At 46.3% G+C, this 18,794-nt stretch overlaps 1 protein-coding gene across 3 annotated transcripts in view; it reads right to left on the bottom strand.

Annotated features, from left to right (window-relative positions):
• The window catches only part of LOC307198911 (kinesin-like protein KIF16B), a 280,798-nt gene extending 265,685 nt beyond the window's left edge, over positions 1–15,113 (bottom strand). For all 3 annotated transcript variants that reach the window (XM_079946236.1, XM_079946235.1, XM_079946237.1), the window contains exon 1: positions 14,956–15,113. In XM_079946236.1, the coding sequence (XP_079802362.1) occupies positions 14,956–15,002 (47 nt within the window). In that variant the 5' untranslated portion in view covers positions 15,003–15,113. The remainder of the gene's footprint in view (positions 1–14,955) is intronic.
• Positions 15,114–18,794: the final 3,681 nt, after the last annotated feature.

The following is an 18,794-nucleotide window of genomic DNA, read 5'->3' on the forward strand; positions in this document are numbered from 1 at the left end:
CTCAGCTCTCAAGTGTCGCCTTCCTGTTCTTTGATGATTAATCGAGCTTTTTCACTTGGCCTCCACTCTGCTGCACACTTCGATGCTGCCTCTGAGCCCCTCACGTTCCGTGGCTCTGCTGTTGGCATTTTCAAAGCTTGACTAACCCACTTCAGCATCTGAAATAGGAGGCTCTCCAACAGGAGTGCAGAGACCTGGCCCCGGGCTTGCCACGAGTCACACAGGGAAGGGACTTGAGAACAGCTGTGTCTGCCTCTGAGGTTAAATGAGTGGATAAAATCACATCACGCTGAAGCCACACAGAGAAAGCAAACTGCTGGTCCCGTTCTAGCAAATGCAACGTTAACATACAGCCACAAGGAACTGCTCTCGGCCCTCGTGGGAGGCCTCTGGGCCTCCACGTGCTGTTCCCTCCACGTGCTGTTCCCTCCACCCGCTACACCTGTCCTCCGCGGCCGATGCCCACTGCAGGCCCAACTGAGCCGTCTCTCCCTCCAAGGGCCTTCCCTCAACACCCCAAGTCTCAGTGAGACCCCAACATGGGCTTCCACATGCACCACAGGACCTGGTCCCACAGAGGCAAGGTCTGTGCCAGGCTGGTGGTCCACCGTATCCCCAATATGCAGCCCAGCGGCTTTTCATGGTTTGGGGGGCTCTGCAAGATCAAAACTATTTTCATAATGGCACCAGGACATTATCATTTGCCTTTTCACTCTCACTCAAGACGGCCCAGTGAAGTTTTCCAGAGGCTACAAGGTGTGTGACGACGGGTCATTCTGATGGCTGAGGGACTGTGTGCTTGTGTATTCTTCTGTACTAAAAAGAGTCTGTTTTAATTTCTAATGTGGTAAAGATATCAATATAACCCACAAAAACAAAAGCTCTTTGGGGTCAACAATTTTTAAGGAATCCCCAAAACTTTGAGAACTGCTGGTCTAGCACAAGGCCTGGCATACACCCAGCAGAGTTTAAATACTTTATGAATTAATCAATCAATCAATGACAGGCAGATGAAACCTCTATCAATACACTGATGTCTACTTTGTAGTCTGGTATGGACAAAGGATGGAAAAAAGAGGTGCCCAGGGGTCAGTTCACTCTTTCCTGGTTAAGAAGGGAAAGAAACAGATTCCCCAGCTGTTTGGCTGGGTAGTAGGTGGATGGCTAGGTAAGGAGATGAGTGAGTGGGTAGATGGCGGGGGCAGGGGGGGATGTATGGGTGGAAGGATGGATAGGTGGATGGATGGGTGGGTATGTGGATAGGTAGGTGGATGGATGGATGGATGGATGGGTGGGTGGGTGGACAGGTGGATGGATGGATGGGTGGATGGCTGGTGGCAGAGCAGGTGGGCGGGAAAGTGGGTCCACTCCAACTGCAATGCACTAGCTCCCACCCCTCCACGTTCAGTCACACCTGATGGCCCCCCAGATCAGCCTGTCAGTCTCACTCCCTGGCTTTCTAACACACAAATTTCATCATGTTACACCCATTTGTAAAATGGTTCCCTTTATCTACAGAATCAGCTTTAAGTTAAATCATTTTAGAGCAGTGGAAAGGAAGAAACAATAATAACGTCCAGACAGCACAACCTCCAGAATCTGGACCTCTCACCTCTCCGCCCCTGTGCTCACCAGCCAGCTGAAATGTCAGCAGTGTCTCAACACTGCAGCTCCCCAATCTCACTCCACAGTTTAGGGCCTCTGGACACTTTCTGCTTAAAATGCCATTGCCCGCCTTGTCTGCCTGGCCAACTCACTGTACAGAGTCCTGCCCTCAGACACAGAATCCTCCAGGATACTCCTCCCAGCCCTGAGAAGGAGCTACACTCAACACCTCGACAGCCACACACCACTGTGCCCTGAACACCCATCGTCACCCACACAACAGGGGACATTCTCTTTGTGGCTACTGCTCCCACTAGATCGTGAGCTACTAGAAAGCAGGAATCATGCCCTTGCTCCTCTCTGACCAAAGCAAAAAGCCCAAGAAAAGCTCAATGGCCAGACAGATGCCAAGGTCACCAGGAAAACACCTGCTCTTCACCATGTGAAGCCTAGGCAGACCTCAAAGCTCCATTTCTCCCATAATGTCTACCTGTAGGCTTGAGCTCACGTTGATTTTCCTTTCTCCAGACACATACTGTACTTTATTATCTACACAGAGAACCTAATACTTGGTGACGAGTGGACAGAGTCCACTCATTGCTGAGTTATGTAAGATTCTGCTCCATCGTCACAATATTCATGGGAAATCCGAAGAGGTACAACACAAAATTATAAGTTTCCACTGATTGTGCCTACTCTGTGCAAGCACTTCACAGCCATTAATTCCTTAAGCCATTAAAATAACCTTACAAATAAGGTAATATTGTCCCCATTATACAGATGAGGAAAGAAGAGACCAGAAGACTAAAGTATCCTTTAGAAAACCATGTAGGTAGTTCGTGGCAATGCCAGGATGCAACCCTAGGACCACCTGATTTACCTTCAACACCCATGCCTCTCTCGCACCTTCACTGAGCACTGTGTGAGTTTGGGATCATGGGGCAGTGAAAGCTCTGTCTTGCTAATTTAATCCAGCCACAGTTCAAAGGTATGCCCTCCAAGGAAAAGCTCACACACAAAAAAATCTGTTTCTCTTACACAGACAGCACTTACTGTCTGCTGAATGAGGGTATGAATGAATAAGAAATGGCAAATCAATAACTAAAAGCACGGTCCAAAGGCTAAAGAAAGATGGTAGAGAAAATAAATGGGATTTATCCAGGACTGATTATCAACAGCTGTCTCTCAAAAGTCAGAGTAGAATAAAAGGAGGAGGGGAAAAGATGGTAAAAGCAGAAACAACCACAAGATCCTCTGACTTTTTAAAATCAAAAGAGAGAGGAATTCCAGCCAAGATCAAATCAGAGACAATCAAATCAGTTTCAGAGCACTTATGTTCCAGGAAAGAAAGAATAAATTCCTTCCACTGGTCCTTTAATTCATTTATTACTCATCAGAAAGAACAGAAAATCTGAAAGCTGTTTGTTAGTAGAATGTACAGGCTAAGTTAACACTTAGGTTATAGGAAATAAGGTTCTCTCGGGGAAAAGCCCCATCAAGGATTAAAGGTCCCCACCTGTCCTTTGCATTGACATGGGGAACAATTAATCCAACCAAGGTGTTAACCGCTCAAACAACCAAGGACACCAGGAGGCAAAATTCCTCAATCCTTTGAGTGGACAGAGGTACTGGGGTGGTGGGCGGGGCAGTTACCTATTCTCATCCTTAATATATCAGTATAGTCAAAGTTGACCCTAAGAACAAGAAAAGCTAAATTAAAAAGGAGACATTTTACAAGACAACTAAATGCCTTGTGTCATCTTGGACTGAATCTTGGACCAGAGAAAAAGACACTATCGGGCAACTTGGGAAATCTGGATGAATCAGATCAGTGGATAATACTGTATCAATGTTACTTGCCTGGTGTTTAATTATACTACAGCTGTATAAGGTGAAAGCTACACGAGAACTCTGCACTATTCCTGCAACTTTCTGTACATATTTCAAAATGAAAATTTTTTAAAAAAGAAGAAAAACATCTCAATTGGATCATCATATATGAGCACCGGCCCAGGACTCCTGACATTTTTCTCACAGTTAGTTGCCCTTCTATCTGATCAAGCAGAGATAGCTCCTATAGCTCCTTTCTTTACGAAAAGAAAGCCAACAGACCAAAACCCCATATTTTTAAAAGCTTTATCTCTGCAACTTGTTTCACTTCCGAGCTAGCCTCCATCACCTTGAATCAGTTTTTCTGGAAAGCTCCCTGGGGAACTTGAAGTCCCACTTAGAGGGAACTCACGAAGTGGTTTACCTGTGCCCCAAGCTGAGTCACTGTGATGGCTTAGACTCTGTTTAATAAATCCTGAAAATAAGAATCAGTAGGTGCACTCGGCAAGAGACCAAGACACCATGAAGCCACGAGAGCTTAAGAGAGCAAGCTCCTGATACTGGGTATCCCATGGTGGACTCAGAATCCTAGACTCTTTGAAGTTGAAAATTCTCATTCTAAGCTTTATTTATCCTCTTGGGATCAAAAGCCCCACCCTTCACCCCCAGCTTCCAAGAGGAAAGAGGACTGACTTTCTAACAGCATCCTAATTTCAATGTTCCCTCATGTAGAAAAATCACATTTTACCAAGTTCTGCTCTGAATAATAGATTCACTACACTAGTGTTTTCAAACCGCCAATCATAAATTAGTAGATAAAGACCATCTTTTTTTTTTAATGAAATAGTAGACAGTAGAAACATCAGCATGCATTGGGCTGATAAAGGTCTTACTGCAGATGTTTTAAATGCATAGTCCTGTACAATCGTCACCAACCTTCCAAAGTACAAATGTCCTTCATTTTAAATGTGATTAATCCTTTTTCACTAAGTCAGAGGGGGAAAAAAAATGTTTTAAATGAATCTTATATTCACAATAACTTTTATTAGAAAATCTGAAATGTGTTACAAGGGGCAAAAAATAAATACTGTTGCAAACTGAAGTCAAAAACTTTTCCTGCAAAGTATTTCCCTCAGATATGTATTAATTACAAAGAGGAAAAAATATAACAACACAGCGGAGAAACCCAGCAGACACCACCTTGACCAAGGGACTGATGTGGACATCACCAGTAACGAGACATACTGGCATCATGACCCCCCCATAATAGGAAATGAAGGACACTTATGTGGCTTTCTTGCCAAAACTGCATAACTTCAGTTTAATCATGACAAACCGTGGGAGAAACCCAAACTGAGGGACATTCTACAAAATAACTGACTGGCACTCTTCTGAGACTTAGAAACTGTCACTGACCAGAAGAGATTAAGAAGACATGGCAACTATATCCAATGTGGGATCCTGCACCGGCTCCTGGGACAGAAGAAGGACGTTCTCAGGAAAACCATGTCCAGTTACCAGGGCTGCACCACGCTGATGCCTTGGTCCTGACAACTGCACCGTGGTTACGTAAGACGCTGATGTTAGGGGAAGCTGAGTGAAGCATATATGGGAACTTTACTGTATAATTATTTCAAGTTAAAAAAAAAATCCTTTTCTAAAGGAACAAGTGTGTCCTGTCCCATAAACTATATATCATTGAAACATAGTGTTTACCCTCCAATTCTCTAACCTTAAGAGATAAACATAACACGTATTTGATGCGTAATTTGTGTATAATTAACTTAATACACAGGGAAAGCCTGAAGCTGTCCTTTCCCCAGGCTCTTCCTCAGCTCTCTTCTGCCTCCCCAGCCTAATACCCAACAGGAGGATCATCAAACTTCCCTTCTGCTCACGGGAGCAACGTGAGGCATCCCACGGATGCTGGGCTTCGGATCCCGGATTCCTTGTAAGCATCCACATACTGAAAGACTGGGGAGGAGATGACAGTTATTAATGCAACGAATATCTTCTGAGTACCTATCTCTGCCAGGCACAGTTCTAGGCCCTAGGGAAACAGACAAACCCAACAAGGTTACCAGCTCTCACGGAGTTTATGGGCAAGAAGCAGGGAGACAAGAAACAAGAAAACAAAAATCCTTTCACATGCATACACATGCCCATGCACGTGTGCACTCGCGCACGTGCACACAAACTCAATAATGGTAAATGCTGTGAAGCCAGGAGACCAATGCAATGTGATAAAGGCTTCTCAGAAGAAGTGACATTTGAGCGGGGACCTGATCTTTCTCTGATCCCCAGTTTCTTCATCTATAAAATGGAGCTAAAAATATTCACCCCTGTGGGATTGTTGTCAAGAATTGAATTAGATAATGATGGCATAAGACTTAACAGAATTCCTAATAAGTGAGTGAGTGGCTAGAAATAGTCACTGGGGACAAAAATTACTTGTCGGGGCTTCCCTGGTGGCGCAGTGGCTGAGAGTCCACCTGCCGATGCAGGCGACGCGGGTTCGTGCCCCAGTCTGGGAAGATCCCACATGCCGCGGAGCGGCTGGGCCCGTGAGCCATGGCCGCTGAGCCTGCACGTCCAGAGCCTGTGCTCTGCAACTGGAGAGGCCACAACAGTCAGAGGCCCGTGTACCGCAAAAAAAAAAAAAAAAAAATTACTTGTCAACACCATTAGGGTGAAAGCACTTTCTCAGTTGACTTTAAATTCTACAAATCCCATTGAAATTGCTCCAACTGTCTATGAGTAGATTGCTGATCACAGAAACAGTTATTTCCCCTCCACTGGGCAGCAACAATGAATAATGAATATACTTGGAAATGGACAGAGCAGGAAACACACATGCTCAGCCCAGAGTGGGTGAGAGTGAAGGAAAGCTCCAGGCCCCGCCAGCAGTCGTGCCTGATGTGAGTCACTGGGCCGAATCCAAGGGAACAATGACAACCTTCCCAGGAAGGACTTCTCCATCACGGAAATCAGCCAGAGGCTTCAACCTGGGGAAGGGCCTGGGCGTGGTGGGGCACTGTCACATCTCCCCCAGGCCGTGTAAGTCTAGCCGTAATGTATTTCGTTTCATAAAACAGGCCTCAGCAAGACTGCATCCCAATTCCAGGACCCACAAAAATAGAAAAAGCTATTGAAATAATTTAGGAAGTTGATCATGAAATGAGAATGTGTAGGTTAAATCAGCTCAGACCAGAGTGCTATCTACGTACTGCACAACTGGACATTTCTAAATAACCTCTGACACACACACACACACACATTCTCTGCCAGGCCCAGGTTTGCGATGCCCAGGTGAGGGCTGGGGTCTGAGCGCCTCACACAATCAGTAAAGGAGATTAGATTTTATTACAGGAGCCAAACGGCACAGGTGAACAGGGGTGAGCTCTCTCCTTCCTTTAATCCCTCCGTTAACTGGAAGGGCAGCGACAGGTGCCACCTCCTGGCCCCCACCACCAGCCTCCCGCCCCCAACCCCACTAGCATCCCCTCCCACCCCTCAACTAAAACAGTTCCCTCCAGAGACAGGAGCCAATCACCTCCCCAGCCAGCTGGGCTCGGACCTCGACCTGCAGCACCTCCGATGCTGGTGACCCCCTCTCCTCTCCCTTGATGACCAGGACGTTCACTCTCCTGCTTTTCTCCCTTCCTGTCTCCATTGCCTGGCCCTTAAGTGCAGTTGTCAGTAACAGGTGATTATAAAAAATAATAGCAGCTCTGATTTGTTGAAAGGATATTACATGCCTGGAAGTATGCTAAACACTCTCTCCATATACACCCTTCCATCTAAACCCCTCAACAACTTATGCACTATCATTTTACAGCTGCGGCTCTCACATGCTGTGGCTTCCGTAGCCTTTTACAACTCTTAAACATAACTGAAGAGCCTACAGAGCTTTTATTAATGTTGATATACCCATTTATAGTTACCATATTAGAAATGAAAACTGAGAAATGTTTGACACAATGCACTGCACACAGACTCACGACGTCATCACACATCATGTAGCTTCTCGAAAACTCCACAGTACCCTCGTGAGAGATGAGAGTAAAAACAGCAAATATCTTACTATGGGCGTGAAAACAGTTCTGACTTTGTAAACCCCCTAAAATAGGCTCAGTGAGTCCTTGTTTACAAAAGAAGAAACTGAGCCCAGGAGTAAAACCAACCTGCCCAGGTCACTCGGCCAGCTACTGACAGCTCGGTCTTAACCCAGGTCATGCAGTTCTGCTATCCCACCCCTTCTTTCTTTACCATGGTCCTCCTCAGAGACAACACTCACTGCCACCACAGCCGCTACCACCTTCAAGCAACCCACCTCCAAATATGCACCTGCAGAGCTGATAACTCACCTGAGTTCCTACTTTCTGCAGCCCCACCAGCATCCGGAACCAACTCAACTGACCACCATGGCCCTCCACCCCGACAGGCTCATCCCACATCCTGACCTTGGCAAAGGTCATTCGTCCACTTAATAGGGCCCCAAGCCTCTCAGTCATCTGACTCTTTGCCTCTCTATGTCCTACTGATTGGTCTTCAGAATGTCTCTTGCAAACGTAAAAGACAGGATATAAGATAGTTATACGTTATGCTGCTACACAAACAGGAAAAAAAGACTGGATTTAAATGCACCAAAACTTTAGGAGGGGTCATCTCTGGATCCGTGGAATTATGAGCGATTTTCAATTTGATTTCTTTGGAACACTTTTCAGCAGACGTTTTTTACAAGCATACATTAGTTTCACAATCAGAAAATGCCGTGAAGGTTTTTTCAGGGTTTTGTTTGTAAGTTTCATCCTTTGACTCCTCCTTTCCTGTTACTTACATCGCCAGCCTGGTCCAGAATCCCATCCCTACCGGTCATACTCCAGTTCTCTGAATGGTCTGCCAGCACTGGCCTCTGCCCAATCTAAAGGACATCTGAGGTCTCAGGGTCTTGCACCCCAGAATATGGCAGGAAAGTCAGTGGGATAATAGTGCATAAAAGGCACTTAGCACAGCACTTGGGAAACAGTCAATCAATGTTCACTGTTGCTGGAATGCTGGTATTATTTCCCTACCCTGCTATATTTCTGAAAAGCCATCAGCAGCTCCCAGTGCCTAATAATAGTAGCCAATATTTATAGAGCCCTTACTCTGGGGCCCAATACTGTTAGCAAGGGTTACCTCATTCAGTCATCATCTCAGCCCCACAAGGGGGGTCCTGTGAAGATCTCCGTCTTACAGGTGAAGAAACTGAAGCACAGAACACCTGAGTAAAGTGCCAAGACCCAGAGCTAGGAAGGTGCAGAGCCGGGATTCAAACCCAGGTCAGGCTTACTGTCCAGTAGAACTTTCCACGAGGATGGACATGATCTATCTGCCTTGTTCAATATGTAGCTATGGAGCATTTGAAATGTGACTTGTGCAACTAAGTAACTACATTTTACATTTTATTGAACAGTTAATTTAAGGAGCTGCATGCCGCCAAAGGCCAGCACAGGACTGCAGCATAAAAGCCCAAACTCCCAAGCTTAACAAAGAAATGTCCTCACAACGCCCTGCCCACCGACCTCTCAACTAATCCTTACACAAAGCTCCAGTGAGTCCAAGATCCCGGGTAACTGTACTCGGTGCCACCTGCCAGCCATCCCCACCCTCCTCTTATCTGAATCTTCTGTACAATGGAGGGGCTTTAGAAATGAGAGTAAGAGAGACTTCAGCTCCAACCCGGACTCCACCGCGACCTAGCTGTGTGATCTCAGGTCTCTGAGCCCCTCATCCACAGAATGCGGCCACTGTGCTAACTTCCAAAGAGCACCAGCCGAGCACTTCACAGACGCTCCCTAAATGGTGGCTGGTTACACCCCTGCTTCGGGGCTCAACTCAAACCCCACCCTCTCATCCAAGGGACCCTGGGAAGCCCCGGAGACCTCTTCCTCCAGCTTCCAGAATCCCCTCACAGATTCTGTGTTATCTGCGTGTGTGGTGAGCCTGTGTCTCTCCTCTGCCACCAGCCCAGCCGTCCCCTGAAGCCGAGGGCTTCTGTCATCAGCGAGCCCGGGGACAACAAGTCACCAAGCAAAGGGCTCTGGAGGGAAGTGGAGCTGGCTCAGCCGCACTTTATTATCTCAGAGGTCTCAGTTTCCCGTCTGTAAAATGGGGTGAAAAGACCTCCATCAGTGAGCTGGTGTGAGGGGGAAAGGAAGTTGCCAAGGTGAAGAAATGAGCACGGTGCCTGGTGCATGGTACCATCTCGACAGACACCACCCACCCTTAACACGAGAGACGGGCGTCATCACAGACCCAAGAGGCTACCACTGAGCTATGTTCCCCAACACTCCTGCTCTTAAAATGGGAAAACTTCAGTAGAGTCTAAAGACATCAACCCCAGTCAAACTACCACTGGCGTTTTTTTTTTTTTTTTTAACTTGATTGCCATGACAGCAAATTCTACCTGAGAGGCTGATTGGGAAGAGAAGCTGAGAACCCTCACAAATAGAAGGCCTGAGGCGGACCTGCCTTATAAGATGAGAAAGTACATTATAACGCTAACATCTGGCCTGTTCCCAGCACTCAGCAAATTTTTTCTTTTTGGTAAAACATTTTTTAAATATGTGTTATGGAATAAAGGTACCATCATTAAATTCTAAAAGTAACAGTAATAATAACAGCCAATCTTGGGGCTTCCCTGGTGGCGCAGTGGTTAAGAATCCGCCTGCCAATGCAGGGGACACGGGTCCGATCCCTGGTCCGGGAAGATCCCACATGCCGCAGAGCGGCTAGGCCTGTGAGCCATGGCCGCTGGGCCTGCACGTCCAGAGCCTGTGCTCCGCAACGGGAGAGGCCACAACAGTGAGAGGCCCGCGTACCACCAAAAAAAAAAAAAAAAAAAAGAAAAAAAAGGAAAAAAGCCATAAGGTAGTGTTGAGGTTCAGGATGGGCCACCTCAAAATGCACCTCCACGGCATATTAATTGTTTTAAATTAAAGTTTCTTAAGAAACGGCCAATCCAACAGGGTCACTCTCACCCTCCTTTGTTTCCCTGAGAGCAGGAGAATCAATCTCCCATGTGAAGGGCACACTCCCTGCATCTGGAGGTAGAAGGACACCCTTACAGTCAAAAATAGGGAATTCGGAGCCTTGTTATTTCTTTAATTTACTACCCCAAGCCCAAACTCTGTTTAGGCTCTTCAATAACTGGGCACACAAAACCTAAGTTTCTTTGTCCTGTCAATTCCTTACAAATTTGTTTCTTTTTCTCCTGTTAAATCTTGGGTCAATTTTATTATTAGTCTAGCCACAAGAACTCAAGAGAGCGGTAGAGGGAGAAATTTCCTCCTCTCGGACAGTAGTAAAAACAAATTCATCACATCTTGTTCTTAATCAAGCACTGGGTGTTTCTTGCAAGGAGGACTGGTGACCGCAACAGGCTCCTCCTCAGAGTCAGTATTTCACCACACTGCCCCATCCTTCAACAGCCTGGGTGCAACGGCCAACCTCACCTCCCTATCACTCCAGGCCTTTCCTTCGGGCTGGTTGCTTCCTCTTTGCCTTCAGCGCCTGTACTCTTATTTACAATAGCCAAGACATAGAAACAACTTAACTGTCCATCGACATATGAATGGATAAAGAAGACGTGACATATATACATGTGTGTGTATATATATATATATATATATATATGAATATATGAATATTATTCAGCAATGAAAAAGGAAATCCTGCCATTTGCAACAGCAAGGATGAATCTTAAGGGTATTATGCTAAGTGAAAGAAGTCAGAGAAAGAGAAATACTGTATAGATTGCCTTTATATGTTCAATCTTAAAAAAAAGAAGCAACAAAAAACAAAATAAACAAAAAAATAACTTAGAAAAAGAAAACAGATTTCTGGTTACCCAAGACAGGGGGTAGGGAATGGGGGAATTGGATGAAGGGGGCCAAAAGGTACAAACTTCCAGCTATAAAATAAATAAGTCATCATGTACAACATGATGACTATAGTTAACACCGTTGGATAGTATATTCGAAAGCTGTTAAGAAAGTAAATCCCAAGAGTTCTCATCACAGGGGAAAAAACCATTTTTTTCTTTTCCTTTTTTTTTGGAAAACTACATGAGATGATGGATGTTAACTAACCTTATCGTGGTAATCATTTCACAACATATACAAGGCAAGTCCTTCTGCTCTACACCTGACACACAGAGCGATGCGTCAATTACATCTCAATCAAACTGGGGGAAAATATTTTTAACAACTTCCTTCAATCCTCCCAGACAACCAGCTGAAAATTCTTTCTCCAGTGCCAGTGACTTTTTAGATAACTTTTTAAAATTACATACACAAGTTTTCAATTATTAATTATAACACCACCAATGAGCAAAGTAAAAACTCAAACAGTAAAAGGAAAAAACCAAAAAAGAAGCCATCTATCTTCACCTGACAGACTCTTCATCAGCTCTCCTCCCCAGAGTGACCACTGCCAGGCTTCTTATGAATCACTCCATACAGGTATGGCCGTGTGTGTGCCTCTATGTACATATTTTTGAACACACACATCCACACAACTCTACTGTAGTGAGTGTGTATGTGGATATCTTGCTTTTCTCGCGTAATCCCCTATCTTGGAACTCTTAGGATCAACACATTCTTTTTTAAGTACTACACAGCATTCTACCAAATGAATAGGCAATAATTTAACAAATCCTCCATCACTGTACATTTAGATCATTTATGATTTCTTCGTTGTTGTTCCAATGATGATGCAGAAACATCCTTACACATACTTCCTCGTAGGTAGGAATATAATCCATAAAATAAAATCTTAGCAATGAAATTCCTCAACCACAGAGTTTTATAAACCTCTAATCTGGACAGCTGCTGTCAAATTTCCCAGCATGGAAGTCTCAGAGGTCTTGATCCTTTATGACTCCATCACCAACACTCAATGTTCAGTTAATATTCACCAATCTCACTAGTGAAAAATGGTTTCTTACGGCCATTATAACTTGGAAGCCTTTCCTTATGAGTTAGGCCAAGTACTTTTGGTTGGCCAATTGTATATGTCTTTCTATTTCACTCCCAACTTCCAGATCACTGTCTCCCCGTGAAACTGCTCTTTGGAAGGCTACCAATGCTCTTGTCTCCAAGACCGAGGACCTCATCTTACTGGCATCCTCAGAGCACCATCTTGGCAACATCTGACAATAACCACCACCACCTCCTTCGGGAGACCTTTCTCCTTTCCCGCCATGACCATTTGCTGTGCTGGTTCTCCTCCATGAGCTGCAAGCCAATCTTCTCCCTGGAATCCTAAAGAGAAGCATATCCCAGTGTCTAATCCCTGAATCCCTTTTCTTCTCACTGTAAACATTTTCTTTTTTTAAAATCTACTGAATATCTGTGCTTTATACATAAAAGTAAGATTTTCTCCCGCTGAGAAATTCCCTCCTCACTGTAACATTCTTAAACTGTCATCCACGTGCAGAAGATTTCCAAATGTCCATCCTCAGATCACCTGAGACCCATGTTCCTTACAGTCTGCTGAGCACCAGCAGAGAGACGGTGTCCTTCCCACACGTCGGACAGTGAACAGGGTCAACACCTGGGACAGCACTCATCCTGTGCTAGACGCTGTCCTTGTACTTGACACTTACTGCATCTCCTATAACTTTCAAACCCAAGAGAGAACGCACCCCCCTGACCGTCCACCTTCCCCAAACCTCTTCTACCTCCCTGAGCATCAGACCTCAGTTAATGACTCTGTGTTCTTCCCCTTTCCCCTCCTTCTCACCCAATGAACTGCCAAATCCCGTCAATTCTGCCAGCAGACTGTCTCCGCGGATCTTTCCAGGCTTCCCATCTCCACCTATGGCCAGACTACTGCTTCCTTACCTCTTGCCCTAATCCTGATGCCACCACAAGAGTTCTCTGCTGAGAGCACAGACATCATCACGTCCATCTATCTGCCCAAAGCACGTGGCTTTTGGACATGTTTCCTGTCTTCTCTCCACATACCTGGGCTTCAGGCCTCCACTGTCAAGGCACGCACCAGTAGCATCCCTCCCAACCCACCCAGGGTTTTATAAGAGTCCCACTAGTCTGCAGTCCCTCCCTCACCAGAAAGACACTCAGCAGACCTCATTTACCTTGTCCCACAGACAGCACCCAGGACAATGCCCGTGCATTTGGTAGGCGGCACTTAATTGCTTTCTAAAGCTACTCAATACAATCTCGTAGCATGCGCTCCAAAACTTCTTTATTTCAAAGAAGGAAAGGAACTTCGATATACATGTAAATCCAAAATAAAGAACAATCTTTCAAAAACATCTAAATGACTCTGGGGTCCATTTGTCTTGTAGGACTGAATATACATAGAAACCTACGTATTTTCTTAGGACTTACAAAAAAGTCAAACTCCTTCCCTAAAAAGCTTTAGAGATAACTTAAAAATCACAAAAGCACTGGTCTCCAATAGTTATAAACCAGAATAATGATTCCCTATCTGCCAACAGAAAAACAGATTCAGATGAGCCAAAGAAGGCTCCGGCAATCTCTTGATTTTATGATCTTCTGATGACCTCCAAAGTTGATACAAAGAAAGTAGCAAAGGCCATATGGTAAGTCAAATGTCCACCTTGATTGAGAAGCCAGTAAAAACAAATGGCCTTGTGTGAACTGCTCCTATCAATTGGGAAGGACACATCCCATTTAGATCTACTTCATTCTTTAAAGTTCTTTAAACCAATTTAAAAAGCTAACTCTTGTAAAAACTGATTATAAAGTAGTCACCAAAAAGCAAACTATTCCTCAGTGAACTGCAAAGTCAAATCATTCTGAAAAGCATTACTTCGTAGAAACATACAAGATTAAATTCTAAATGTGTTTATAATTCCCCCCCAGCTGTTAACTGTTTATGTTCCCCCCCAGCATATTTCAAACACGTGTACTTAAGTGTCCTTGATTTTTTTTTTTCCAGGAAACAAAAGTTTTTAAAGTTTTGCCATCCACTCTTTAACCTTAAGTTAAGAACTGCTACACTACTGATTAGAAGTTAGGGTTCAAGTTCAGGGAACTGAAATCACTTCTTAAGAGTTGAAAAAAGTAACACTGATAACAATTAGAGAACTTCTGAGTTGGCATAACTGGGGGGACTTCGCCTAACAGCTCTGGTGCCCTCATGACCACGCTCATGGATTTACACCCTCGTGAAATTGTTCCCTTGATGCTTTTTAAAGAGAGAAGAAGCAAACTTCTTCAAATTAATGGGACCTGGAAGAGTTAACAGGAATCTCCTCCGTGGCCTCGTGAACTCTCTACCCCCCAGGGCCCCTCCAGGGCAGTGTGAAAGGAACAGCAAAGCTTCAAGTGGTCCAGGCCCCCAGAGGCCACAGCCAGGGCCCAGTGGGCCGGAGACCGGCTCTTGACACTTAAGTCCAGGCTGGCCTTAGAGGGGAGCTGGAGACCAACTTCCTCCGGGTGGGGACGCCTCAGGGGCCCGCCTGCGCCCCGCCCTCCTACTCACCTGCGATTCATGGGCCGGACCCTCACGGCCACCTTGACCGATGCCATTGCTCATCGCGGCCCGGACCACGCGGGTTCCCACCTGCCCAGCGTCCCGCGACTGCCGGCGGCTCTCGACACTTGGCCCGCGGCTCCCGCCCACTTCCCCCTCTGCCCCCGCCCCTCCGCTCCCGGCCGGACCCGGCGGCCCGCGGCGGCCCCACCTGCCCTGCCACTGAGCATGCCCAGAGCGGCTCCTGCCCGCGTGATCCGCGCCCCGGGCTTTGGCGGCGCCCGGGAGGCGCGGAGGGGCGGGGCCGGGTTGCCTGGGCGGGGCCTGGAGCACGGAGGGGCGGGGACAGGATGCCCGGGCGCCGCCGCCTGAGGTCGACAAATCTAGGCAGATCAAGTGGCCTGGGAGCGGGGATGGAGTCATTTCAGGGAAGCTTAAAACCCAACCTCATTCCTTTAAAAACTGGGGAGGAGGAAAACGAGGAGTTCACAGTAATTTAGGGCCAGCGCAAGGACCCCAATCCTGGGGTCAGATTACCAAAAACAGTTTTTCGGCCCTTAACAAGGACCTGGCTTTACAGGTGTTAGCTGTACAGGTGTTAGCTCATGCAATTTACGGAGCAAGAAACTGAAGCACAGAGATTATCACAGCTTGATAGTGGGCAGCTCCTCAGGTCCTCTCTGCTACTCTAAGGCTGTCCGAGCGCGTGTGCTCTGGACGCCTAAATTCAGGGATACAGAGAAATGAAAATAAAAAGGGTACTGGAGGTTTTAAATGTGGGCGAGAATGGCTATATTGGCTGAAATCAGATCTTAATTGGACTTTTTTCGCACTTATGTTACAGTTTAGTAGTTTTAAACTTAAAGGAGTTTGGGGTGGGGACGACCCTCTCCTCCGGGCCTAGGGTTTCTGGGAGAAGCGAGGTCCGACCCCGTTTCTTGTCGGGAGGCCCCGTCCCCGCCGCCCTCTCCCGGGAAATGCATATTCATTCATTCAGTCCATCAAGCATGAATGCATTCGGGCATTCTTTCACACACACCCAGTGGCCCACCTGTTAACTGCGGGCCACATTAACCAAGGCATCAGCTCTGCCTTCCTCCTGCTGCCCCATTCTGGGCCGCTTAGCCCACCCACCCCACGCTTCCTGCCTCGGTTCCCACAGCTGCCCCCCACCTCGGGTGGGGGCAGGAAGGCCCACTGAAGGCAGTGCCCTCTCCCCGCCGGTATTTCACGCCCCCAAGGGCAACCAGGAGCTGCTGGCAGCGTCCCTAGTTCTAAGGAAGGCGGCCCGACTGGGTCGGAGGGGCTACTCCCCCAGCAAGCCAAGCTATAATGGAGGCCGCAAGAAGTGGAGGCTGGGCTCCTGGGTTTGAGCCTCAGCTCCAACACTAGCTTTGGGAGGCGTCCAGTCTGCATTACTGGGCATCTCTGAGGCTTTTGCTTTATCTACAAAACAGGAACAACTCCTTGGAGTTGGTTCATGCTTTAAGTGAAATGATGTCTGCAAACATGTAACCCACTCAGAAAAGGAATCGTCGCATCAGCTTCCCTAGAACCCCGAGGCTGGCCGGAAATCAGCAACCACGTGTTTCTAGAGCCGGGAGAACCCTGGCTTCTCCCCCTTGGGGGGCGCGGAGCTGGGTGCGGATTTGACCACCGGGCTACGGGGAAATCAGGAGCGCCGGATTTCGGAGCGGCCCGGGCATGCGCGGTAGCGGCGGGAGGGTTAAAGACGCCGTTAAGGAGCTTGCGCGACGCCCCGGCTGCCCGGGCAGGGGCGGGTCTCGCCTTATATGGGAGCTGCGCCGGGACAAACTCCGCGGGCGCCCTTCCCGGAGGGCGTGGCCCGACATCTCGGTGAGCCACCGTCACCCCTGTTCACGACCACCCTATCCGGGTCGGCGGCCTCAGCGCACAGAACGTGAGAGGGCCCCAGAGCCGGCAAAGCCAGCCCAATTCTTAAAGACAGCAAATTACACAAACTTTGTAGGAAGAGTTCTAGTTTTGCTCATTAAAGCGATTTTCTGTGTCTGGGGCTTTATTGGTTGGTAGTTTGGAATGTTTCAGCATTCATTCATTCATTTTTCCAACATCCTATACTTGCCTATGAGCCCTCTGTCCCTTCGTGACTTTGCCATTTGACAAAACAGACCATCGCAGTCCTGCAGACACTTTGGTCCCACCTACCACTCCTGGAGCTTTTGTATATGAGGCAGTAAGTGCAACTCACGCCGGGCAGGACGGAACAGAGACTTGGCCAGAGAATATTTTTAACCGAGAGCGAAAGAAGTCTCTGAAAGGGCAGATTAATTACAAGGTAGAGAGTTGGCTAGTCTTCTCAAACGTTAATGTGCATGCTTCCAAGTACTTTGCAAACGTTAACGCTTATACAAATCACCTGGGGAATCTTGTGAACTTGCAGATTCTGATTGGGCAGTTCTGGGGTGAAACCTGAGATGCTGCATTTCCAACAAACTCCCGGGATTGTGGTTGCAGCCGGCTGCGACCCACACGTAGGGGAGCGAGGGGTTAGTGATCTCAAAAGAGTGTGGAAGCTTTGAAATACTGATAGTGGAAAACACTCACGTGTCTCCATCTGGGATCCAAGGGGTCAGTGGAAAAATTCAGGGGTCCACATCAGTTGTGTATTCCGGCCTGACAGCCCCAAATTTAGCGGCTTAAAAGAAAGACCACTTATTATTTCTCACGGTTCTGTGAGGTTCTGTGAGGTTCAGTTAACCTGGGCTAACGGGGCTAGGGGCTGGAGGTTGGACTCAATTGGGATTGCTGGGAAGCCTGTGCTTCGTCCTCTTTCTCATCCTCAAAAAGGTTAGACCGGGTTTCTTAGTTGGGTAAAGAAGCCTTCCAGGAGGGCACACCCAGTGGCTCTGTTGAAGCTCAGTTTGCTGATTTCCCATTGGTCAAAGGCAGCAGGCCCCACATGGGTGTGGCAGGCGGCGCCCACCAGGAAGGAGCAGGTATTCATGGGAGCCACTAAAGTTACAAATCTGACAGAAGGTCCATGAACTTGGATGAGAGGAAAAAAAAAAAATTACATCTGTAACATAAAATATATTAACTTTAGTAATACCAGAGATTTTGACACCTCTAGAAATTAAAGATATTTTCCTGTTAAATTATAATTGTTGCAGCTTTCTAAAATTGTTAAAAATCATTGTTACTTTGAAATTATGGTAGACATTAGACTGACACTAAATCTTGTAATTTAATATAACCATGTGTTACTCTATCACAAATTTATTTTTCTTATATCTTGCTCACTGTATTTCATTATAATTGATTTTCCTTCCCTACCCATGTATTTTATTTTATGCATTTAATAATGTTATTCTGAAAATGTTGCTTTCACCTGACAACCAAAAGGGTCCAGGGCACAAGAGCATTTAAGAACCTACAATTTGGACATTCATTTGGGTGAATGAAGGGCATTTCTATTTTCCAAGAAAAGATTGAATGGTGATGGAAGGAAGAAAAGATTCTGAGATCTAGGTTAAAACCCAAATAGTATTAAATGAGAATGGAGTATTAATCCCATCACCATTAAGGCCTCTGTGTGTGTGTGTGTGTGTGTGTGTATGTGTGTGTGTGTGTTGGTTTAAATTTGCTTGTTTTGATGTAGCTTATTTGAGTCTTATCTGGGGCTCATTTATTGTTGAATTTTTTTTCCTGATGTTTAGCAATCTCATTACTCTCAAATAGTTGTGAGTGATTTCAACTCCCTGAGACTTAACTCCTTCATTTCAAAGTGAGAAAGCACTGAAATAGAATGTTCACTCCACCTCAAAATATTTGAATCATCTTGAAATACCATTATCAGGGAAAAAAAT

This window comes from Stenella coeruleoalba (genome assembly GCF_951394435.1).
Source record: "Stenella coeruleoalba genome assembly, chromosome: 15".
In the NCBI taxonomy this organism is placed as follows: domain Eukaryota; kingdom Metazoa; phylum Chordata; class Mammalia; order Artiodactyla; family Delphinidae; genus Stenella; species Stenella coeruleoalba.